This window comes from Filicampus tigris, chromosome 13 (assembly GCF_054856515.1).
Source record: "Filicampus tigris isolate MCC_2025a chromosome 13, RoL_Ftig_1.0, whole genome shotgun sequence".
NCBI lineage: Eukaryota > Metazoa > Chordata > Actinopteri > Syngnathiformes > Syngnathidae > Filicampus > Filicampus tigris.
Window position 1 is genome coordinate 6,600,228 of NC_141229.1, and position 26,287 is coordinate 6,626,514.

General features: G+C 41.6%; 1 protein-coding gene across 2 annotated transcripts in view; it reads right to left on the bottom strand.

Annotated features, from left to right (window-relative positions):
* aqr (aquarius intron-binding spliceosomal factor) overlaps positions 1-26,287 on the bottom strand; it is a 51,026-nt gene that overhangs the window by 9,418 nt on the left and 15,321 nt on the right. For both annotated transcript variants that reach the window (XM_086049101.1, XM_086049100.1), the window contains exons 20-32: positions 21,185-21,354; positions 20,311-20,552; positions 20,088-20,237; positions 19,168-19,237; positions 17,603-17,713; positions 17,398-17,507; positions 12,301-12,436; positions 10,062-10,271; positions 7,496-7,633; positions 7,348-7,419; positions 4,816-5,003; positions 4,566-4,737; positions 1,170-1,340 (exon numbers count right to left, since the gene is read on the bottom strand). In XM_086049101.1, coding sequence (XP_085905227.1) covers positions 1,170-1,340; positions 4,566-4,737; positions 4,816-5,003; positions 7,348-7,419; positions 7,496-7,633; positions 10,062-10,271; positions 12,301-12,436; positions 17,398-17,507; positions 17,603-17,713; positions 19,168-19,237; positions 20,088-20,237; positions 20,311-20,552; positions 21,185-21,354 — 1,940 coding nt within the window. The remainder of the gene's footprint in view (positions 1-1,169; positions 1,341-4,565; positions 4,738-4,815; positions 5,004-7,347; positions 7,420-7,495; positions 7,634-10,061; positions 10,272-12,300; positions 12,437-17,397; positions 17,508-17,602; positions 17,714-19,167; positions 19,238-20,087; positions 20,238-20,310; positions 20,553-21,184; positions 21,355-26,287) is intronic.

Genomic DNA, 26,287 nt, shown 5'->3' on the forward strand with positions numbered 1-26,287 from the left:
GCCGCTGACATTTTCTCGGTTTTGGCCCCGATGACACACTGTCGGTACACGGTGGAGCCAACGCTCAGGCACGGTGACCTTTTAAATGTCCATCTCCTTCTGCGGCCATCTTTCTTTCTCCTCGGCAGATCTCCCAGCCTGTCAAAACCCCCTCCTGCACCCCCCGCCCCTCCCTACCCACTCCCCACCTCCTGCCCCATCAGTTTGTCATGAGGCACGCATACTGACTAAAGCCAGCAGCGCACCCAATGACAGTGGCAGTCTTATAACGTCGCGGGACATTTAGCATGACCAAGCACAAATGCTGACTGGCTGTCACAACAGAATACATTTAAAAAGACAAAGAGATGACAGTCATGTGAATGTGGAGAGATGCTGTTGCCAAGCCAAAATTACCACCCCCCCCCCCCAAAAAAAAATGGAATTCAGCTTTATGTTTATTAATATTGAACAGAAAGAGAACTGAGAATCACTGCCCACATGCATTTATGTCATTGTGTTGAAATTGTACCTGTCCCGCTGACGTCACCAGACACTATTATTATTTATATTAATTGAGCAAACCGCATCGGCTGTGTGAAGGCGCTCTTTGCAGTGTTCTGCCTGAAAGGAATAAGTGAATACATCTCGGGACTACCGGTACACCTCTTGTGCGCCAATTTGCAAGGAATGCAGTGTGAAACGAGTGCAAGCGCTAGTCAACAACGTGTAACATTTAACGCCTCAAACTACATAAAAACAACCTGTATGCTGTGAGGAATAAAGTTCCTCTTCTATTTACTGTATTTTATTTATTTTTTTAAAACAAATCAGAGGAGACACACAAGGACTTCCGAGGCACACTGAACGCCACCTAATGATGTTCTGTGAGCCCTACTTACATTCTTTTGGACTTCCTGTGCGCGGAAGGTGAACAATTGGGGGTTGGAAGGAAGAAGGAAAGAACGGAAAGCTTAACCCTGAGGCAAACTGTGTGTGGAAAAAAACAAAACATTTGCAAGCAGCGACGTGGAGCCGCGCGGACTCTGCGGTTAAAAAAAGAAAAGAAAAAAAAAAAAAAGGACAATACCGTCCTTCAGCTCCGTTGTTGCTTCGTGTACAATGCTTTTGAATCTTACGTGCGCACGCTCTCACACCTCCACTTTGTTTAGGCGGGGTAAAACATTTACCTTGTTGGGCTGTCCGAAGAAGTGATTCCCGGCGCAGCGCTGGTTGATGACATCTCGGATCAGGTGCTTCTGCCCGTTGTAGGTGGTGAGGATACTGATGCGGTCGGCCGGGTAGCCCAGCAGACGCATGTACATGAACAGAGCCACGGAATACTCGGCCTCTGCCAGGTTCTTTGCATGGAGAGAGAGAAGTGAAAATGTTAAGGATGCATCTGCGGATGACAAAAATTGTTATGTTTTTAACTTCCAACCTGCTTCTAGAGTTCCTTTTTTTGGGGGCATTTTTAGCCCAATCCCTCCAGAAATTACAAGAGAATGACATACAGTGGTCGCTTCAGATACGCCACCGCTCAAGTGAAGTGGAAAAAAAAAAAAGTGCAATTAAGATACTGTAATTCTCTTGCATGAGGGCGAGGGGCCATTTATCTAATAGGACAAATAGTCAAACGCACAAATAAAAAGGAACACTCGCAAAGAGCTGCTGGAGACCACAGCTCACGCCCAGACGCTCACACTGAACCAACCAGCCAATATGACTTTTGTTCTTGATGCCGCTTACTCGGCCACGCCCCTTAAAAGACACATCTCCAATGCACAAATACTAACCTATGTTCAATAATTACACATTTTTAAAAAAATCCATCCAGTTTCTTTTATCTTATTCTTTATTCTGTTTTTATTTATATAATGTATAATCTTTCTTGCAAGGAATTGACCAAATGGACATCCCATTATTTTACCTTTTTTTTTTTGTTGTTGTTCCTCCCAAAAATCTCTATGGACATGAGGGTTTGTCCCTGACATGGGACGAAGGGGGACGACAGCAGGCATTATTTACCCCAGTTCAACTCAATTTCAACTAAACTAATTCCAGAGCATGAACATACTCCAAGGTCCCCTCTACCCTTCAAATGTGGTGAAAAAAAAATAAAATAAATAAAGGCAAAGAGAGGCCAGCGGTATGCATTATTCATTCTGCTTCAATTAAGCCAGCACCGCAGCCTCACATTTTTGCTAATTATTGATGCAGCCTCATCAACAGTTCCCCGTCCAGCCGCACCAGAGTCACACCTCAGAAAGTGTGACAGCCTTTGTTAGTGCTCTGTGCTTGCAAATGGCGCACGTTGAGGCGGTTTATGCTGCCATCTTTCTTGCTCGCTGTTAAGGTTCGAGGCTGCGATTATATTGACTTAGCCTTACGCGCTAACCAGAAAGGTAACTCAACCTGTGATCACGGATGGAGTACTAAACACGTTTAACCCCTATGTGCAATATAAGTAAACAGTAACACGAGGTGGTGATTAAACTCTGCCGGTCCTCTCAATTATAGGTGGGGATTCATTAGCATATCACTAATGAGAACCTTAAAGTCTTGATAACAAGGTCAGGTGAATGGAGCCCAAGGCTACTTGAAACCTGGAGAAGTTGAGGGATGCAAAAGGGATAGAAGGGTAGATCAAAACTTGCAAAGGATATGAATAAATAAATGATTCATATTCAACAGATCACTAAAGCAATATTGATTAATGACATTATGAACATTGTTTTACTCCTTAATGAAGCGTTGTTGACTGTATGTAGCTGTAGCTGAATGAGGTGGCATCAACACATTTTAATTTCACGAACAAGTATCACATTGGCAAACAACATCTTGCCTTCGTGTTCGTTCAGTAAGCTGTCTTTTATTTTTTTACTTTGTTTTAAAATGTCTTTAGTTTTTTTTTTGGGATGTACTTTTAATCATGAAAAACATATTAAGTTAAGTTGTGTATGAAATGTTCCATATGAATAAAGCTGCCCTGCCTTGCCTAATAAATTAATGATCATCCCTGATCAATGCTGAATTACTGCATTTCTTCAAATAGATGATAGTGTGAAATGTCCCTAAGTGTCATTTTTAAAGATAAATGAAGACTTATATTTTGGAAATTCAAATTTAAGACTTTTTAAAGATCCATGATATTTATGCAAGTCTACGACGCAGCCCACAACCACTTGAGGGACTTTTTGGAAGATAAACAGTGTACTAGTGAGAGTGCAAAGCAGGACATGGTGGTTACTGTCTGCTCAGCTGTGTGCATGTCTTGTGTCCAGTGTGCCTGCGCCTTGTGTGAGTCAAGGATCGTGGGTGATTCCCTTGAGGAGTGCGCAAATGGCAACAGTCAAACGGAGTGGAGGTTCATGTGACCCGGAGCCTCGAGAAGTGCACATGGTCTGCATTTTGGAACAATCGCAACGTTCAGGGAAACACGAGCCTGCATGCTGGCCACCAGATGACATTTACACGATGCATTTAGGGGAACGGGACATTTTAATTTGTCGGATGGCGCGGAGACTCATGATTTAGCACCCGTGTAGCATTTTGTACCCGACACGCTTTATGGATGAACTACAGATTTTTTGGGGAGGTTGGAAAAAAATAATTTGTCACTTACTGTTTTTTTATTTTTCCATACATAAAATATAAAATATTCGTCTTATTTACATTTTACAACAGTCGTAGAAAACAGAGTGGCTGTGGCTTGTGTGATGGCGTAGCACAAGAGTAATGGCTTTTGTTTATGAATACGCTTGCAGTCAAAATTTAGGACACACTGACTTCTAGTGCTACTGAATGAAAGCTTTGTCCAAACATTTGACCAGTGACGTAAATATACACCGCACAGCATATATATACTTCCAAAAACAAACCCCTGCCTACATACACGCAACGACTGTCAAGTGCCTCGGTAATGTCAGGAAATGAAACATTATTTGGCTCTTGGAGAGAGTCATAACCACACACGTCTGTTGGGGAAGCAGACCTGTCATGGGAGAGTACAATCAGCATACATCATGGGAAGTTTTAGCGTATTTCAAAAATAAATGTTAAATCGAGAACTTTTTGCATTTCAAACGAGAAAGGGGAGAATCAATCAGTATAGTAAAGTATGAAATCCATGCTGCATCGAACGCTTGCACGGGCAAGGATGCCTGGTGCTTGCCACTTCACCCCCACGACTGTTAACCCAACTTCCATCACAGGGTTTGTGGGCATTTTCTCACAGGTATGTTGTCTTGGAATAATTTTAATTAAGAATTAGTCAGTCCCTCAATGATCATGTAAATTTCCACCACATCTATTTTGGAATCAACTTACCTGACGAAAAGTAAAGTAGGGCTCACGTTCTGTCTCTCTTGGAAGCAATTTAATTCACGTAACATCTTTTCAACTGACGCTCCACGCATTCAAATGACAGTGCAAGAGGGGAAGGTGAAAACCATCGAGCCAGCCTTCAAGCCATTTATCCTCACTCTGCCTTGGTCAAACGACATGGAAGGGTTTATTGACTGGCGGTGCCATTGGAGAATGCTCCATCTTTTGCCACCTAGATGCACGTGTGACTGCATACTGACCTGGTAGAAGTAAGGGTTGGGCTCCGACTCTCCCACGCCGTTGAAGTCCTCCACGTTTATGAGCTGGAAGTCAAACGTCAAGCCGGGGTTGGGTACCTGGAACTCAGGCAGCTGCTGGACGTGCGGCAGGTTCCCCAGGTGCTTGTAGCGCCAGTTGTACAAATTACACAGACTGGGAGGGCCAAGCGACACGGGCTCATGTTAAAATCATAACACAATAAAATGAGGCGGGTCTCATTGGACGACTGACCTAGCGCGTGCACGGCCCTGCGCGTCCAGGTCTATGGTGGGAACGCCAAGGCGGACAAAGCGAGTGAAGAGCGACTGCTCCATGTTGGAGTACTTCTGGAAGGCCATGTTTTTGATGACGGGGGGCAACTGGTGGTGGTCGCCGATCATGATCCAACGTTTCAGCCTGCTGTAACCATCCTCTGGGTTCTGCCGACGCATAGAAACATGGGTAGAATATATATATATATATAAAGGCCAGAACATTTAAAATGCTAAAGATGCAGTTAGCTTTTATACTGTAAAAAAACCCCCCAAAACATGCAAAAAAACCCCAAGTGTCTACACAGAAGTTATATTTTCTTAAAGGCTTAAATAAAGTGTAAAGACATTAAATGTGAAAACATCATCCTATTATATCAGGAATATATGATACGGGGCTAGTTTTGGGAATGTAAAGAAATAAAGTGTAATTACTGCACGTATTCTAGTTTTTGTGGACTGATAATGTACTTTTAAGGGGCATGGCCAGGTGTGTGACAGCCTACAGTCGCTCTTGGCGAGTGTTCTCATTTTGCATTTGCATTTGTGTATTTGACTGTTTGTCCTGTTCAATTAACGGCTGAAAGCGCACCAGCAAATGTGGCTCTCCTTGCCCACCGCGTTACAGTCCCTTAATTGCTTAATTATTTTATTTTCCTTTCACTTGAACATTTTGTTGGTTAAATATAAAATGCTTAATTTTCTTTTGTTTTGTGTGTCACTTTTCTACGGCAAACTTTAACTCGGAGTGACAACCAAACAGCATGAAACAAACATTTCCCGTATTATTTGGGGAACTGTGTTAGCAAGAGTCTATTTCCTCAAAGTGCTGTTATAGGATTGTCTCACATTTATTGAACAGGTGGTAGTGAATATGTTAAAAAGTATTTTTTTGAAATAAGGTTTACAGTGTGTGGTTATTTTTTGTTCACGTTAAAGCCTTTGTAGGTGGGAGTGTATCTTTTACATGCATTTGAGCATTAAAATACATTAAGATACTCTTCTTTACATTGGTTCAACAAAACAAAAAACATTGGTACACATTTTGTCCTTTGTAGCAAGTGGAAACAAAAATGAAGGATTTTATCTTTCTCTGACGTACACCTCTCAGTTAAGCATGACTCATTCACTCATTCAGGAAGAAAAAAAAAAAAAAAAACATCTAAAGAGACGACAAGCTCTGGCGTGGTTGTTGCGCGGGCTGATGTGCTTAATGATCTCATCTGTAAACAGACATTAGCTCTATCGCGGACAATTAGGCGCAACTACCAAAGAAACGCGTCATTACTCTGCCTGGTGCCCATCAGTCAGACAGTAATGAACATGGAGAGTCAGGTGGTGGGAGGCTTGATGATGGGCGTCATAGTGTCCAGCAAAAATTTGAGGGGCGGGCAGTGGATCGGACCATAAAGACACCACTTGGAAGGATGCACAGGGCACAATCACACTAGGGATTTATGATTATTTCTAGTCCTTTGGGTTTATTTCCACTGTTGGCTTTTATTGTTAACTCTTTGAACGCCCCCGATGGCAATATCTGCCAACGGGAATCCTAACGAGAAGCGACGTCGACGTTAATTGACGTCAACTATGTTTTATTTTATGTAAATGGGTGGAGAATAGTCTTGGCCAACTCTGGTTTGATTATTAAGATGGGAAAGTGTCTTAAAAAACACTAACAATGGTCAATAGATGGCAGCATTGGGTCTCCTGATTGAGATCATGGTGTATCAAAACAATGTGGTCGTTTGTTGTGAACATCTCTGAAAATTCAACCGTTAAAAACAGCTTGGGATTCAAAGTGTTTGTCACATTAAAGCTACTACAAAGAGTGTCAAAAAGTGAGAAAAAATGATGGACATTATTTAAGTTTAGAAGTAGAAGTGATGAGGTAATGTCCATATATACACACTCACACGCGCACAACCCCCCCCACACACTACTAAATACTACTACTACTACTACTACTACTAAACAGCTTGGAAATAGTCTGTAACGTTTGTCAAATATACAAATTTCACATCGGTGATATTTGTTTAATGCATCATTTTGGCATCAAAAGCATATTTTTAAACCCATTTGTTGTTGTTGGTTATTTTATAGAAAGTGAAAAGTACTCCTTGTACTGTAGATTCAGTGAACACAAAAAGTCAACTCAAGAATACTTAAGTCTGTGTTCTAGAGCAGTCGATCTCAAACCTTTTATACCAATTACTACCTAAAAAAATACTGAGGGCTCTACGTATCACCATTATGACCAATATTAAAACACAGCAGTGTTCATGATAAATGATAAAGCATGCCACTGTAACATTATGCACAATTAGAACATTAAAACTGTGCCTAAAGATAGAAAAAAGTACCAAAACGTTTAATACAACTGAACTGTAATTGGGTAGAGATTCTTTCAAGTACTACTCGAGTGAGCCATAGCGCCACTAGTGGTACCAGTATTATTAAGTATTAAGTATTAGGTGAATCACTGTTCTGGTGTGTCAAAAGAGAAGGATACCTGCAAGAGCAGTGGGATGAAGGTCTCGATCTCCAGAATCTGAGCGGCTTCCTCCATCAGGATGTTGTCGTACTAACGAGGACAATTAGCAACTTTAACAAACAGTCATGAACCTTTGAAATTAAAGCGAGGTGGTGGGTAGCATTACCTTGAAACCCAGATCCACCAGGTCGTGGCGTTTGAGTGCGGCGTGCGTGCAGGTCATGGCGATGATTTTGGCTTCCTTCACCAGCAGGTATTTGGTGCGGTCCAACCCGCTCCTGAGCAGCTCGAAGGCTCTGAACTCCTATCGGAGCAGACGGGTGCAAGATAATTCACGACTTAAAAAGAAATTGGCCATCGCAGTTTTGTTTGGATGCAGTCTAACTATCCAACATTACTTTTCAGACGGTGATGCTGACAAAATGATAGATTGCTGAGAAGGATGGCGGATCGGAAGATGGCTATACTAGGTGATGGATGACATTGAGATCTACTAGGTGACCACAAAGCAATGAAAAAAGAGGCTCCTAGTCGTCTTACGAGCATGGCTTGGCGCTCTTCGTCTCGTTGTTGACATACTGCGCAACTTGTACAACAGGACAGTATTGCCTTTGAGGAGAGGTTCCTCCATAAAATAAATAGTGGTTGAAAAGATCCTTCTGCCTCCAAGTCTCAGCACACTCTGCTCTTTGTCATGATGAAGTGCTACAGAAGGAGTGGTTATCGCTGATTGACCCCACCGACCTGATACAATCATGATGCTCGCCCGAGATAAGGTGCGAGTGTGTGGTTATCACCAGGCATGTCACATTATCTGTGTAAGCGAAGAAAGAAGCTAAGCCTGAATGGGGTGGGGTGGGGGCGGGGGGAGCGACCAGCGCCACACATTGGCTTATACATATTTGATGTGTTACTATTTTAGTCTAAATATCAAACCAATCATCAAAACCTCCAATATTTATGAGGTCTACTTTTAACCCTAGTGGCCATGTTGGCCCAGATGAAAGGTGAAATCAAGTAATGATGTGGTGAAAGATGAGAATCTGCAAAACAGGACCCTGCAAGGCACTGTGCACCAGAAGTGCGCGTTTATGTGCACGTGCGGTGAAGACTCTTCTAACTTCTTGTCACTTGGATGGTTTTTAAAAAATATTACAGTTACGCGGGGGAGATGGTGGCAGTCAACAAGCAGCAGTTCGGCTAATAGAGAACAATCCTTGAAAAAAATAGGCCGTTGTGCTTGCTGTAAGGTACTCACACTGTTTCTTTGAATTTCCTACAGCTCAATCAGGACAAAACCGAGGTTTTAGTTATCGGCCCTGAAGGCCAGAGGGAAAGACTTTTGCCAAAATTACTAGATTTTAAACCCTCACAATGTGTAAAGAACCTGGGCGTTATTTTTGACTCTTAAGATATTCTTATTAAAAACGTTACAGAATGTTTTTATTGGGATTTTATGGGGGGCTGGAACGAATTCATGGCATTTGCATTCATTTCGATGGGATACAGGTGTTTTGAGTTACAAGCGGGGTCACAGAATTAATTGAACTTGTTTGTAAAAGCACCACTGTACTTCCTTGACACCAGTTACTACTACCCTATTATGCAGGGCTTTGGCAGCATCTTAGGGCATTTAAGAAAGATTTCTATAGATATTTTCCCTTTGGGACATATAAATCACAACTGAACAATCTCTCTTTCTTCAGAATAAAAAAAAAGGTGCTGCTGTGTCATCTTATGTCATTCTGTGTGAACCAGGAAATAGCCTACTACGGTAAACAGAGAGTCTCAGCCCATTCTGTGTTGAGACATTCGTACATGGCAGGCAAATCCGCAAAATCAGCAGCGATGCCTCCCTCTCGCGAGTGGGCGTCCTGCTGCTGCATGGGCGAGGCCGAGGGAGGAGGGGAGGAGGAGAGGGGAGGGGGAGAGGTGATGGGGCCGGATAAATCAAGGTCACCAGGCATGTTGGGATATTACCTCCAGTCAATAACGCCTTTATTGCTTTTTCGCAGGGCCTCCTCGCTGTTCCCATAAATCTGATATGTTATTGTTATCTCGATAGGAATACTCAATGTGCTATGAAATGGTAAGAGTGAAAAAAATAGGGGAAACAAGTGCACTTTGAGAGCCCTCTGCTAAGGCTTTAATGGAAGTAACTCGATGTGGAAACAAAGCGTCTTTACTGCCTTTTAGATAAAATGGATTTGACACGAACTGCATGTAAGCAATTAAGAGTGAAATTTGTGATATTTAAATGCATTCAAATGGTGCTACGTGTACCAGATTGCAATCCAATGCGAAACCCTGCAAACCTTTCATTAAAAAAAAAACCTCCACATTTACTTGACAAACTATATCAGCATATCCATATCATGGATGGATGGATGATTCCAAATAAACCCCTCCCCCTTCATCCCATCATCTGCAGGTGAGTAAATAAACTCCTTCGGCCCCTATTGGCTCGTGGAAGTATGACATCATCTCCGCAGAGAGTCAATATAATACTGTGATGATTTATTCTCACTCGGGGCCCAGTCAATGAGCCTCTCCACCACCATTGCTGATTACTCATTGACGTCTGTTATTTGTTGCTGTGGTCACATGAATGAGCTCCACTGTTAATTGTAGCTCTATAAAGAATACTGTCAGTCCAGAATGAATGTACAGTATGTGTGTGTGTGTGTGTGTGTGTGTCAGCGTGTCCATGTTTATGAGCGTGACCTTCTTACCTCCAGCTGCGTAAATATCTTCTTAATGTGCCGGTAGCAGCCCTCCGCGATGTCCATGTCCTCCTCGTAGGAGCGGCCCTTGAACACAGGCTGGGGGGCGTTGGAGAAGTATTTGTGGAAGGGGAAGAGCGCCGCCACGGCCTCCACCTCTGCCTCCGCACCCTGTTTGGGCTTCACTTTGCTCAGGTACTCTTCCCACCGGGAGATGACCTGCAAAGGACAAGCGGCGGATGTTACGAGCCATTAACTACAGCTAAGGCCAGCGGTATTGGGCCAATAAGGTTTTATGATTTTTTTTATGGATTTTGAATTAAAAAAAAAAAAACATGATTGACATGCTTTAATTTTAGAGGTTTGACAAAAATTATGGCATGTAACATTTCGGAATGGCAGCCAAGTTACACGTTTACTTGTATTTAAAAGGGCTCAACACTAGAGAAAAGGGCCATGCCATACGCATCAATTGAGGTTTTGATTTTTTTTAACCTTTGAATGATACCAAGCATTTGTGGATACAGCTTAAGTAATGCACACAATGTAGAAGACTGCAATTCTTTAAAATGTACTCTATTTGGCCTCTAAATACAGAGAAATCCCTCAAAACACAAAGCACTGAAATGTCAGATGGATCGAAGAGCGCACACGATGGGGGGGAAATCAACATACATCTCTGCCCACTCTAAATGCTACATCAGATAACTTGCCTTGAACTTCTTTTTTTTCTAAAGCCAAATGAGAGCAGATCGTCGCACTCTTGGGGTGGGTGCTCCAGCTGTGAACCTAATAAAGCGGCTTCAACCAACCAGCATGCAGCCTCAAGCTAAAAATATCGGTACCCTCTGTGGAAAGCAACTTCAACGATGACTTTACCAAGTTGGCTTAAGAGTTCAGTCGTACACAATCTTTTGAAATAACTACGAAAAGCACAATTGTAACAGTGGTTCCTTGACTGACGAGTGCCCAACTTGCAAGATTTACGAGATACAATCTGTCACTTGGTCAATTTTTTTTTTTTTTTTTTGCTTTGTGTTGCGAGCAAAAGATTTCCCACTTCAGTCACTCCGCCACTGGGTGGGAGAAGAAAATTTCACAACACCCGGCCACCATCAGTCATGAACGTGAAAGTAAAAGTAACTTGTGTTTTTTTAATTACAGCAACGTGCAAAGCGTTGTGGATGATATTTGGATGCCTACTGAAACGTTTTCATCGACGCTGCTGTGCACACCCCACCTGTCGGCTCCGGTTGTGAAAATCAGGAAAGTGTAACGAAATAAGAAAAAAAAAACAGTGAAGAACATTTAGTTCAGCAGAAGTCAAGTGGAGAAAATTAAGGAAAGGATAAGGAATTAAGTAAGAACTGTTTTTCATGTTTAATACAGTACAATATGATATTTAACTGCAGAGCTCACGTAGTACAGAGCCCCCCCCAGAAAAAAAACATTGAAAATTTTTTTTTAACAAATTTGGAGGTTCCACTGCAACTAAAACAAGACCTCCACCATATATATTAAGATTTCTAAGAAATTACAACACCTTACATACAACCTGAGGTAGACCTACCCCCCCCCAAAAAAAAAAACACTGTCTCGGCATGTCTATTTCAGAGCTTGTCTCATGCAGGGAATGCAGCTTAAATTAACGGCATAGAGGCGAAGGCATCTTTCCTACGAGCCAAGAGTCCGGTGATAATTAGGTGTTGGGAATAAACACTGAAGGCTGACACCATCTCTGTCGCTCTGCGTAGGTTATTTGCGGTCTCGGGCAAAACACAGCAATGAGCTGATGACAATAAGGTTGCAAATAAATAATAATACTTATAAAGATTACACACCACTTAAAAAATAAACAAATATGAACTTAAGTCATAGTGCAACATAAATCAAAAGTGTTATAAATATGACACAAGCATTGGTAAAACAAACATACATATGACAATGATTACTGTCGTTATAACTTTATCAATTCGGGGGGGGGGGGGGCTAAGTTATTTCAAGTATTATAATTTTTTTTAAATTAATCGGCCGATTGATCGGTACTTTTTTCTGCCAAGAATCAGCATCGGCCTCAAACAATCTATTTCGGTCTGGCCCTATTAAATATACTGTACCATGGAACAAACTGAAGAACTGTTTGGATCTGTTTTGCTGGATGGAAAGACCACAATCCAAAAACGACATTGAAGAAGTAGGAGTGAAGAAGGTCGTGTGATGCAGGTGTTCCCACAAAACAACTGCTTACCTGGTAGAGGTAGAAGTGTCCTGCCGTCTCGCAGGTGTAGGAGACGTCACCGGGGACGTCCAAGCTCTCCTGAAACCTCCCCACTTCCGTGAGAAGCTCCAGTCGTCGGGCCAGGACGTAGTTCACCCGGCCGTACCTGCAGGCCGGTAACAGTCGGCGGTTAATTAACAGTCATTTTAAATTTCAATATTATGTCATATTTCAAATTTATTTGAATGTTTTTTTTATTAAGTGGGGTAAGGTAACCATATTCATGTATAATTTTTGAATCACGTAAAATTGCAAACTTTTCTGGCAAAATGTCAAACGCTGTTCTCACAAGGACTTGGTTAAATGTTACTCATAATATGACTTCAGTCATGTAAATTTTTCTTATAAATGATGATGAAAAATGATTCTTTTACCTACGTAGACTGATAAATATTTCAACTTTATTCCTCCTAATTTCATGTTTTATTTATTGTAAATTATGTAACTTCATTCCAGTGCTATTACAGATTCTCACTCATCAAAATTAATATATTCTCATAAAAAAATGTATATTCTTGTAAATATGGTGGCTTTTTTCACTTTACTTCATAATTCTATGATTTTATTCCTGATTTTTTTTCTTTTTTGAGTGTGACCCTGATACTCTTATAGAACAGTCAACCCTCGCACATTTGTTTGGCATTCGTAAATTTGCCTATTTGCAAAATTTTCGGGGTTAGGGTTTATATGCTGTAAAACTCACCTATTTGCTGTTTTTAAGCACAGGCTAAATAGAAAAAAATGCTTTGATGCCAAGCAACCATGTTGAACTGAGCGGAAGACCTTCATTTTGTCAAGTCATAGCCTTATTTCCCTCTTATTTTCATAGTTTTACTATTGGCATCCTCTCCTGAAAATAGCAGTGGTATACTGTATTATGTTTAATTGTAAAATTTCAACTTGTTAAAATAAACATTTTCATAAAAATAAGAACTTTGTTCTCATAATGGCTTCACCACATAACTCTACGACTTCTAATTCTTGAATTTTTTTTTTTTTAACTCATCAATATTCACCATATGTAACAGAAAAACAAAAAATCAACACCATTTGCTTTTGGAGTTTGATGTTACATTCAAGCATTGATAGTTGTAAACTGTTTTTATCCTTAGTGGAGAACACGCAGGTTGAGTGCGTCCTTGACGGCTGTGCGTGTGCTCGGCTTCATGCAGCTGATTAGTGTTAACACAACGCAATCAGAGAGCGGCATTAAGTCCACACAGACAGGAAGTGGGAGGGTTCATGGAGGTTACACTATTTTTAGACAGTGTGCAAAGATCCTCGTCAGCATATGACTAAAAAGACAATGGCCCAGCCCCATCTCTTTTTACCTGACTAATTAAAAAAAGAAAAAAAAAAGGCAAGTGACCTTGATGCCCAGGAGGACTCACCTGTGATGCAGCTGCTCTCACATTAAGGCCAATACAAGTTACTTCTTGTATTCTTGGGCCGGAGATACTAGACTAATTTAGTAGCACCTATTCGGACAACTTTTTCTCACAAGTCAAAGCAATGAAATTAAGATACGAGTGGTGTATGTTTGCAGTAACTCAACTCATTTAGCATCAAGCAGCAGTTTGGCAGAATTAGCAAACAATTCCTTAAAGATTCAAGCCGTTATTGCTACTTCGAGTTCAAGTTTACTGTCAAAGTAAACATAAAACAAAGAGAATTATACATTGTGTTTCAAACAACCACATTGCCTCTGTTAGCTTTATGCTAACACATAATGGGAACTGCCATGAATGGGCTAATTTGAACACAAACGACAACGTAACAATGCTCATATGCATCGTATGTCTGTATTGTACAATGGCCCGGGTGGCCAAGGCAAACACACCGGTAGGAACATGACATGTCCACTGCATTGAAGCAAAAAGGTAACAAAACAAAAAAAAAAGTATATCATTGTTGCATGTTTTTAAAAAAGTACAATTTTATAATGATATTTTCTCTTTTTAAGAAAAACATTTAAAAATTGGCTTTTTGGGCAGGCTGGACTGGACTAATGGCATTTCCACTCTTTTCAATGGGGAAATTCATCAATCTTCAATTTTTTTTAAATTTAAATAAAAATATGCATAGGTAAATGTTTGAAGGCAAAACGTTTTTAAAGATTAAATGCAAATGGGTGGAACTTAAATGTTAAAGACAACTGAACAATACTGCAATGATTCTCTCACCTACCACTAGAGGGAGCACGCCGACCAAACTTTGAGAATCGCTGCAACAGACTAAATTTGAACTGGCAGTGATGTACTCTGACAATCGAATTAAAAGGGAAAGAAATACATCATGGCATTGCTTTACCATTTGGTAGGCATTCACCACTTTTAGTGCGTTCCGTTTTCTTATCTTGCATACGCGGTGTTAATTAAAACTCTCTGGCTCTTGGTACTGTGTCACCGGGGCGGAAAGAGCAGAGGCGCTCGCATGTTATTACGAGGCATCCACAGGCAGGCGGGGATCCCATTAAATGCTACTAGCGAAAGCGCTTTTCTTTTCATGCCACCTCCCCACCCCGTTCTTTTTCCCCCCTGCATAATTTACAAACAGACTTGCCCAGCCACAATTCATAAGCGCGCTACGTTCATTCTGAACAGCGCGCATACACGATACGGGGAACGGCGGCGCATGTATAACCTCCCCTGCGCCCCCACCTTTCTCCCGCTATAGGGTGCAATTTGCTCTGCACTACAGATGGATAAGGCGGTAATTAACAAGGTCGCCTATAAGGGAACTATAAATAGTAACAGCATAAAAATGTTCATTAATACTCAATGGCACTGGCCTATTTATCTTCAAATGCTGCCTGATAAAACTTAAAGGGCAGTGACTAATATGTGAGGAGGTATATTATGCATTTTCCTTTTTTAATTTAAAACCCAGGTGGCAGACTACCATGTCCGTGACATGCTTTCATCAACATATCCCGAGGATCAAGAACTATAATGTCATCTTCACTCACTCTTTAGATTCTTGTTGAAATGGCACCATTTCAGGCAAATTAGCTACAGCTCACCCCATATCCTCACTACTGTAGGGTGTGTGACACGAGAAACAATTTTTGGTAATATGACAACCAGGGCCGTAGCTCGTGGGGCCACTACTTGTTTTCGGCCCCCATTAAGAAGAGGTAAAAGCATAAATTGCATTTTCAAATCATGATAGTTAAATGTTATGAGAAAAAAGTTGTAATTTAAAATGGATTTGTGTTGTCTACTGCATGCACCACAAACACAAATCTGCACACTAAATGAAGTGTCATTTATTGGTTTGGTGTTGAAGTGCTGCATCCATGAGTGAAAATGCAATCAATGCTCTTACTGTCTTTTTGAGCAATGTTTTTCTTTCCTCAGATTCTGTACTGCCGCTCGCCTCGTCACACTTGACTCGTTCACTGTAGTCATGGTGATGTGTGCATGCAAATGAACCACTGCTCATCCCATCCCAACGACCAAAGTGCAATAATTTTTGCTGCCATGGCGACAAGGGCTATAGAAAGGGCGTAGCTACTTCTTTGAGACCCCATAAATAAAAGTAAAAGCTGGCATTCGTTTCACTTGAGGCGACACTTTCACAATTGACAATTTGTGTGCAGATCTGTCTGTGTGGTGCATGCAGCAGACATGAACCACCATAACTACATTGACAAATTAACAACAATGAAGTTAAGACAAACTAATGCTAATCTATGCATTAAAAAAATGCAGCTCCCCTTAGTTTTTGGCTTTAAATGATAAATCAGGGGTGGGCAATTCCAGTCCTTGAGAAAAAAAAAAAAGATTGAATAATAATGCATATGACATTCCTTGGCTTGAATAAAATGTCCTGAACTGGACCTCTTTCACTTAATAATTCAGAACCACTGCACTAAAACCTTTAAGGGTTAACCTGCTACTCCTAAATGACGGGCTGAAGAATTGATGTAATATTCAAATGCTTTTAAACCCTGACATGTAGTCCGTCATTCCTTTATATTTGTGTGATTACACCATGAAGTACATTTCTCATTGTGTCTGTGGCGTAAAATACTTGGTGAATAATTAATGAAAAGGGGCCTTAACGTATACCAGAGGTTTTAATGCCAACATTACGGCTCTATTAGAATTCTACCAATGCGCTGTAAGGTGAGGAAGGACTGATACCAGATACTTTCATTCATATACATGAAAAAAAAAAAACGTGTGTATGTGTGTGTACGTATGTGTATATACAGGGTTGCTTATAAATTTTTTTCATGCGGTACTCGCATGAGTACCAGGAGATGGTCTTTGGTACTCACTAGTGGTCCAACGGATCACATAAGTCATGGTTCGGATCGGTCACGGATTGGATCGTTTTTTTGTATGAGAAAAAAAAAAGCTAAATAGAACTTTCTCTTTGTTTATTTTATAAAATGCTTTTGCCCGTTAAAAAAAAAAAAAAAAAATCAACTCTTAATGTCTAAAATGTCCGTTTAGCATTTAAGAACACAATTTAACGCAATTTTGTTAAGTGGTGCAGTGTATACATTTACATACACAACTGTGAGGCGGACGTGCTAACCAGTCGACCACCGTGCCGCCTAGTTCAAAATCAATTAATAAATTCAACAATTAACCAATTTCAGGGAACACTGGCTAGATTTATGCAACAAATATTACAGGACACTTGATAATATAGATTAAATGCTCAGTAGGCCGGATTTAAAAACTGAGCTGTAGCCGGGCTGGAGTTTGGCCACCCATGTAGCAGCAGCACACTGAGTGCTTGGCTGTCCGGAGTAATGACCGGAGGGATAATCGCTGGGTGAACTGTGGGAGAAGCCTGAGAGGCCGAGGATGTCTCACAAAGATACACATATTGGAGTATCAGGTGGCTCTGTCCCTTTTGGCTAAGGCTCGTTATGCATGTGGGCAGCTGGGCAAGTGGATATGTGTGTGTGTGTGTGTGTGTGTGTGTGTGTGTGTATTTGTTGGCTTTGATTGAGTTATAAGATAGTTCTAGTGAGTTTGTTTGCATAGACCAAGACACCATCTCACGCCGCTATCCGTGGCGTGTCATCGCCGCCTCGTCCGTCCTCACCTGCTGAAGTCCTTCTCGGTCTCCAGCTCCTCTTCTCCATGGCCCAGACGCAGGAGGTGGCGTTCGTCAATGTCCAGGGCCATGATCTTTTCAAACAGCTGGTTCAGAGCCTGGTGGACGAGAGACGTCAGGGAAAGACATGAGACATAGCCCATAAAGGCACCAATCTTTACTTGTCAGACCATGTACACGACAGTGGGCTAACCTGGTTGGAGTGTGTGACTATGAGTGTCCTCTGATCGGGAAAGTTGTGGTAGATGTTGGATATGATCTGAACGGCGACGTCGGTCTTGCCGGTACCCGGCGGTCCGACAACCTGGAGACAAAGAACGTGAGATGTGAAGAGAGAATTCACCAAGAAATGTGTGTTAAATGCAAAAAAACCAAAAAACAAACATAATAATAATAATAATACTTAGAAAAATAATGCTATGATAAATAATCAGATGATTACAAAAAAAATGCAAAAAGAATGTTTAAAAAACTAACGATACAGTACAACAAACAGTACAATGAAAACAGAGGGAAAAACAACTATGATTCTATAATTTGATTAATTTTTCTTATGATCATCACAGTATGGTATTGGTGATGACAAATAAGGAAAATGTGAAGACAACCATAGCATAAGAAATTAAACCTTTTGCAATAAAGCGTTGAAGTAGCAATAAAATGGTTCGACAGTCGACAGCAACAACAGCAGAAAGATGTGATGCGTTGCAGAGTTATTGGCTCTATCGAACGTGATCACTTTCAAGTGTTTTTGTTTTAAATATACAGCAATTAATTTATTATTATTTTTTAACTTGAAAGACAATGTTAAAAAGCACAATGAACAAAATCTGCAAGCCTCTGTCATTACTAAGACTAGCAACATCTTGCCATGTCGGGAAGGAGCTAAGTTTAGCCTGGGTTGTTAGTGGGAAGTTACAAAGACATGCATGTGCGTTTTTTCAAAATCAAATAATCTGTAAAATATTTATTTTTTAGATTAATATTGTAAAAATTAGTTTGAAAGATAGTGGTATATTTACAGAATGAATACCGGAGATTTACTTTATGATTTGTTTTATAACAGTGACAATTTGACCCTGAAGTGAATGAAGTCCGTTTCTATTATGTTTTCACACTGGAACAAAACATCCTGGAACAGACTGTGTTTGACCCGCTGCTCAAAGCTGAAGGAAGCATCAGTATCCTCGAGGCCTCCTACCAGCATAAAATAAGGCTTGTTTCAGCAGGGGGGGCGGTTGTTAGAAAAAAAAAATTCATCTAAGCATCTCAGGTGACTCATTTCCGCTGGAAAATAATGAGTGCAATTTAGCATTGACGTATAAATCAGCGTGTAATCAGCCGACATGAAAGAGGCAGGCGGATGGGGAGGCGGCCACTGTGTTTTTACTGTTACTTCTAATGACCGCCGCAACTACCACGATGCAAAGCGTGTTCGGCCGTTTCATGACTTGTAGCCTTAAATTAACCACAACCTTTGGTCAAGGACCAATCTTAACACTATTGCTAAAAAAGGTACGTGTGAAGTTGCAACCGCCCGTAGAAAGAGAAGTAGTGGGCTGGAATGGTGTGGTCAAGGCGAGTTGAGTGGCACGTTTACTATTATAGATGTGCAAATCCGGAAGAATGGCTACTTCAAAAGCTTGGGTTGAAAAAAAAATGTCTCCTTCCCATGACACTATACTGTTTAGGGATATGGTTTTCCACACACTCGCTATTGCAACTGGCATTTAAACAAGTCAATATCAAGCTACATACCATGGTGAGCCCTGGCTGCATTCCGGCTCGGATGGCTTCGATCTGAGTAGGCGTGAAGTGAATTGTGTTCCTGGAACGATGTTATTAAGGCAGGTAATTAGTCAGACAGTATAAACTGATTTGAGGTTGGAATTGGACAATGCAATTTAGAAACATTGAGGCCAGGATCCAGTAAGAAGGAGATGGATGTAGAATGAAAAAGACAGATCATTAAACATAATGACTTCTGAGGGTCCACAGATGCTAACATGCTAACGTCGTCATTGCAATGAACACGGAGGCTACAGTATTACATACAGTATGACTGGATCATCATTGCATCATTGACTAGAATAAACATAAATGCTAACATTAGCTTACAATGCCCAATGGCTGATTCGTCATTGCTACATTAGTGTAACATTTGAGGATTCACACAGCTGGAAAGGGCTAAAATAAACACAGATGCTCTAATGTTATGATAACGTGCAATGTCAATCACACAAGGGTGACAAACAAACGCTGGTTGCTCATTGGTATGTCATGGTCATCGTCGTATCTTTGTAACTTTTGAGAATGCACAGCTGGAAATTTCTAAAATAAACCTGCATGCTATTTTTAGCTTGGCATGCCAAGCCAATAGCATATAGGTGATTCGTCCTTGTAATGTTTTATGATACATGGCAAGAAATAACGGCAATAACCAAACATGAGTTGTAAAAAAAGAGACTACCGGTAATATTGGCTCTGGACAGTGAAGGACGTACTAGTCTCCCGTTTGTTACAGGGCACTATTTTAGCGTCTTGTTCTGACGGTTCAATGTGGTGTGGTTTTCGCAGTTTCAGTGGTACCACTTTAAAATTAAATTGCCCGAACCTGATGAGCAGAGTCGAGTCAATGCAGGGCAGTGGAAAAGTGGCTTCAAGAGTGGATTGCTCACCTCTTGGGCTGGTTATAAGGGTAGGGCCCACGGTTGGGGGTGACATAGGGCTCAACAATCAATGGTTTGTCCTCCTCTTCCACCTTGACTTCATCATTTGCCTTCCTCTTCTTCCCTTTGTCAGTTTCGCTTGAGACTGGAAACTTTATTCTTGTAACACAGAGACCAGAGGATGAATAAGATACCTGTTTTTTGTCATTAAAAACAATCATTTGCTATTCACCTGAAAGGCGGGACCTGCAGTTCAGGGTTCTCCTCGACGACCTTAATGGACGAACCGGGGAAGCAGGAGCGCAGGTGGTCCAAGGACAGAAAGGTGTCGTTGAAGTCCAATGTGGAGATCTGATTGGGCATCTTGGAGTAGTGGGCACTACCCGGGTCGCCGTAGCCGAGGATGATGTCATGCAGCCAGTCCGGGACGACACACTCGGTGTTCATCAGGTTTCTGATTGTTTCCAGAACGGCCTAATGTGACAGGCATCCAGGAGAAAGGCAGGTAATTGAGGGGTTTAGTGTTTTCATGACAATATCTCACAGGAGGCTTTGATGGGATGGCGTGAAAGTTGTACATCTGTCAATTTGGTTTTAATGAGCTTCAACGGTGCCTCACGCCTGCTGCGTCAATCAGCGGGAAGGAAACATGTTTGCTTTTATCTGTGCAGAACATCAAAGATGCAGAAGAATGTTCAGTGAATACCCATCAGCTCCTAACGCCTTGCGAAAAACATCTGTCATTCTTTTGGTGCGGGTAGGAAACGGCAGATTTATGTCCCCCGCATTGGAAAATGGCAGATTTGACAAAGCCCCAGTTGAGTTGCTTTCAAACAAAAACACGAGGTGGGGTTTGACGCACAAGTTCTTTCGGGGTTTAAACTTAACTTGACCTACATAAAAACATTGGGACTTTGCCTCCTCTTAACCTTAATAAGCCCTTATCTTTCAAGACAGGGTAGAAACGCTAAGCTTCCAATGAGAAGGGCCTTGGATGGGCCGTAATCTCAGACGTGCCCTGGCCCCAACCTTACAACTACAACACCCACATGAACGTAAGCGCCACATAGAAGGAAAGGCGTGGGGACTGTTGATGCGCTTCAAACCTTAAAGTTATTCTCCTTCGGCTTGCGTCTCATAATGATGTTGAACGTCTCGTACGGGTCCTCGGTGCCCGCCTGAATGCTGCTTGTCATGTCCTGCTGATATTGGTTGGGATCCAGCCAGACGCGGAACGTTCTCGAGTCGCCCCGGAGCTTGGGCTTTGGTTCGGGACCTGTACAGAAGCAATGTGACAATGACGATTTAAAGAAACAAAAATGGTAGCAGAGGAAAGGGAGGGGGAGTGTTGTCTTGTCCGGTCAAATAGTAGTTTTCAAACATAGTAAAGATAAGTGCTGTTGTGAAAGGATTAGGAAGACTACTTTAGCTAACTATCCAAGATAATAAAAAAGATGGATTTATCAACTGCACCAATTTGCTGGCCCAATTTAAAAATCAACAATACAAAACAAATTCAAAAATCAATAAGTTTGACACTGTTGACATTAGATAAGGCACCAGGGGCCTCAAGTCAACAGGATGGCATGTACATGGCCACTGGGACCAAGCACCATCACTTCTGTTTTCTTTTCAATGAAATCCAGTGCCATCCAGGCCAGTGAATGGAAATAACATGCTTTCTTAAGATGAAACCCAGGGGAAGCAAATGCAATGAAAACAGCATAGGCCTCAAAATTGAACCCTGTGGAACACCAAATGGCAGTGGGGCAGAGTGGGAATCACAGCAACCAAGGCAAAAAGTACTTGGCACTAGGATCTAAATCACTCTTAAGAGCTACCACTGCTGCAAACGAGCCAACAGAATACTGTGGTCCACCGTATCGAACACTGCAGTCAGGTACAACAGAACGGGACGCACAGTCTCCAGTGTCATTAGCCAGGAGGATGTCATTAAAAACTCATAACAGGGATGACTCTGTGCTATGCAGCACCTTATAACCTGACTGAAAAATTATCATACTTGTTTCAATGAGAGAAGGGCAACCTGTATTGTAATGCTATCCTAGTAGAGACTGAAGGCACCAAGAAAATGGACAAAGTAGAGATTGCAGAGCCGTGTCCAAAGATAAAGCAGAGTAATATTAACGTTCGCATGTATCCTTACTGTACATACAATGACGTGACATTGAGGAATTGGCCCAACCAATGAGTGACCAGCAATGGTTAATGTCATCCATACAGTTTTGGTTTGGAACACAAGCTATCCGAACTTCAGTGTCCAGTGCTACGACAGATAAACAGCCAACTTAGGCATGCATGTTTATCTTTTTACCTTCCCTAACAGTTTATTCACAAACGTTCTAATGACTTCAACATTAGGGTAGCAACTAGGCACACAGAATGCTGTTAATAGCGAATAGTTATTGTGCAGTGGCAATGGTGCATTATCCTCTCATGTATAAGATGGTTGCAGTAGCTCTTAGAAAACAGCTCTCCCTTGCCTGGTTTTCCTGTAGTGCTTTGTCTTTTTTAGAATGAGGAATGTGGATGTAAGGCCTGACAGGGGGCTGCGAGGTATAAGGATGGCAGCTCACTGACAGATGTCTGAGGAGATTCATGTGTGGCGCATTGGGACAGGCGGATGGGGGGGGGGGGGGGGGGTCGGTCGGGGGGGGCTGGTCATAGGAGAGTGACACTCGATCCGACTGACCTCCTGTTGTGTGTTTGCATGTCTGTGTCTGCGTGTGTTTACGTGTGTGGCTATGCTGGGCTTGTCAAATCCTCCTGTCTAAAAAAATAAATAAAATGTGGCGATAGCTTAGAAGTGTAAGCGACACCCTTGCCGTGGAGAATAACACTTTGGGCAGTTGGGCCAGGATGTGAGTGAGAGCCCTCATTGTATTTAAACTATCACTGCAGCATTAAATTAACATCACTGCGGGCTACTTTATATCCTCAGTGTATATGTATAATCTCATAAGGCCTGACACATAATGACAAAAGCATGCATTGACAAAGACATTAATGCTTTGATTAGCATGCTCAGCCAGGTATTAATCTAACACTATGTTTATTTTTATGCTGGTCTGGAACAACATCAAGGCATGCAGTGCTGTATGATTACACTTGGAATATGAAATTTGGTCGACACTTGAAGTAGCCATTTTTGGGTCACTTAAGCCATTTTCAGATGTCCTTCAAAGGGAGACTACTGATTTTCAAAATGAAGACACTGAAGACAGTTTCACGAAGCAAGATCAAATTTGGAAGCATATCTATAATGAATAGACCCGCAAATGTTCTCTGGCATCAATGTCTGTTGTAACACACAGGAAGTCTGCAAAACTGGTTTCAAGTTCCCATTTTAGAGTCACTTCCTTCCATTAAACGTGAACTATTGAGAGATTTTGGAAGACTTTGTTTCCAAAGCCAATTAATTTCCCTTAGCAACATAAGACAAATGAAGTCTGCTGTTTTTGTTTGAAGCCACCAATTAGGAGTCCCTTTGGCCATTTCCAGGTGTCCTTCAAAGACAGACTACACCTAGACATTATGAAAGTCAGAGCTTGAAACCAGTGTCACTTTGCTACATAAAATGTAGCAGGCGAGGAGACCAAGAAACAGGTCTCAAGAAGCCTTGCGTGTTTAAGATGTGTGCAAACAATATTTAACAATTAAAGGTTGCCCAATGAGATACATTTTGATTATCAATGATCATGCATTTCTTATCATCTTCGTAAAGGCAGACATTTGAATAATTCTTATATTAGATTGTGTCGGTGTATCGAATGAAGCATCTAGTGTGTGTATATACAGTGTCAAGTGCAACCTGACCAGTAAAAAATAAATACGTATTTCTGCAAAACACCGGTGTTACTTATCCAAATGTAAACCCCGCCCAATTCATCACCCTACACTCAGTGATTTACGTGACACCGCCCAGTTAGCGACACCATCGCTTAACCACCTCGGGGGAGCTGGTGGGGGGAGGATCTGAAAGGTTGAACATGTTCCTCCAGCTGGACAACTATTCAGAAAAAAGCTCTGCACGCTGCATATTTAATGCAAACAGGGGAGAGAAGGGCGAGGGCATGCGAGAGATACGTGCTCTGACAAATGGGAAGTGCAAAATAAACACCGGTGGCTGCGAGCGATGTTTGGTGCGAGCTAGGAACAGCGTTAGCTGGAGGGCAAAGCGATAAATATCATATCATCATGTTGCTGTTGCGTGTTTTACTTTCTAGGGAAGATGCACCAAAAAAGTGATCAGGTTAAATATTTTCTCTGGTGGATTCATCCATTAAGCATGGACCTAACAATGTAATACAAACGTGGAATATTACCATTGTATTAAAACTTAAAGTGAAAATAGAGTTTAAAACTAAATTTAAAAGGGACTATTATAGATGCTAACTGGATGGAGCAACCTCGTGGAGTGCCCGGTGTTCATCGATGCAACAGGCAGATGTTGTTTCTACATAGCGTTGCTGTCGTGAAAAACACTGATCTCCATTTTTTTTTCCATTTTCTTATTTTTACATGAATGGTGTTTCCGCGTTAAAGACATCGCATTTATGTGAAAATTAAAAGTTTCCAAAATTGGAGATAAGTGTTTTTCACAGGACAGCGACGATAGATGAGATTACCCTTAACACTGTGTGAACAACAGCGTCTATTAAATCACTTTTTTTTTTTTTTTTGGTTACTGATGGAAGAAAAATGAGGTGTTTGTCTTAATTAGATGGTTACAAATTGGGACACTGCATCTATTAAAGGGCTGGCCACTATTTGAGGAAATAAAATTGAACTGAACAGAACATGGAAGCACACAACATCACGCCGCGGAGTCAATTGGAATACGAATCAATGTTAAACACATCACCTCCACATGGCAATACTACAACTCGTTAACAACACGCGCTTAAACTCGACACCTCAGTTATTCTGAGACTGCTTCGGTGCTGCCGTTTTGGTTAGCAACAAAGTTGAAAAATACCAAGCAGTGAACTTTTTAACGTCCATGTGTGAAAATTAAGGTCTGTGACCTGACCGTATTTTTTTCCTGGAAGATGCAATTCCGGCCCTCGAGGGCTGATATCCTGCATGTTTTCCATGTCACCCTGGTGCAATCCACCTGATTCAAATCATCAGCATCGTTATCCAGCTTCTGCAGACCTTGCTGATTATATGATCATTTGAATCAGGTGTGTTCCAGCAGGGAGAGATGGAAAACAGGCAGGATACCGGCCCTCGAGGGCCAGAATTGCCCACCCCTGTTTTAGGGGGACAGCCAATACATGAAGTACTACATGGACGCGCACAAAATCATGGAGCCGAAACCTGTCAGTCGACTGGACCCCAAATCATCTTTCAAGACGTCACATTTCATACATTTTCAAAAATCTGAGACACTGCTTTGGTGCTGCTGTTTTGGTGAGCAAAATAGTTTAAATGGGTTTAGTTCTGAGATAACGGTGAGGTGTCATACTAAGGTAAGAGTTCATTTTTCTTAAGTGGATGACTAATTGGAGCATGGCATCTATTGGCTACGTAGAACGTCATAAATAGAGAATGACGTAAAAACCAACACTAGCTAGTTCCTGCTGGGTTAGCCTTCTTTTTCGCCTCCGTATGAACCTCCTGTCCTGTCTGTCACGCTGCCTCGGGAGATGAAGCTGCAGCCGGCGCGCCGTGTTGTTTATTGGGTTGTCATGGCTCCAAGAATGACTGACGCCCTGTCACCGTTCCAGTGGCTGGTATCTCAAAGCGAAGGGGAAGCAGACAGACGCTCGCGTGAAGTCAGCAGAGATGACAGCTCGCCCGCGAGCGCTGTTCCCCCCTTTAGTTGCGGCCCAACTCGGAAGAAGAACTTGGCTCAGCTTTTAAGTGTCCCAGAGTGAGTTTAATCAGACACTCCTCTGGCTTTTGATTGGCCACTACTAAAGTTGCCCCTGAGGTTGTACAATTCACAAAGCGAGCAAAATTCTGAGAAAATAAGTCTCCATATCCAGTGAGAGCTCAGCAAATCTCACGAGACTGCAGCACATCTCGTGAGACATCAGATTAATGAGGAAAGGATTACATTCACAAGTGAATATACAAATCCCAATTCAATTGAAGTTGGGATGTTGTGTGAAATGTAAATAAAAACAGAATGCTTTGCAAATCCTTTTCAACATATACTGTATTAATTTGAATACACTACA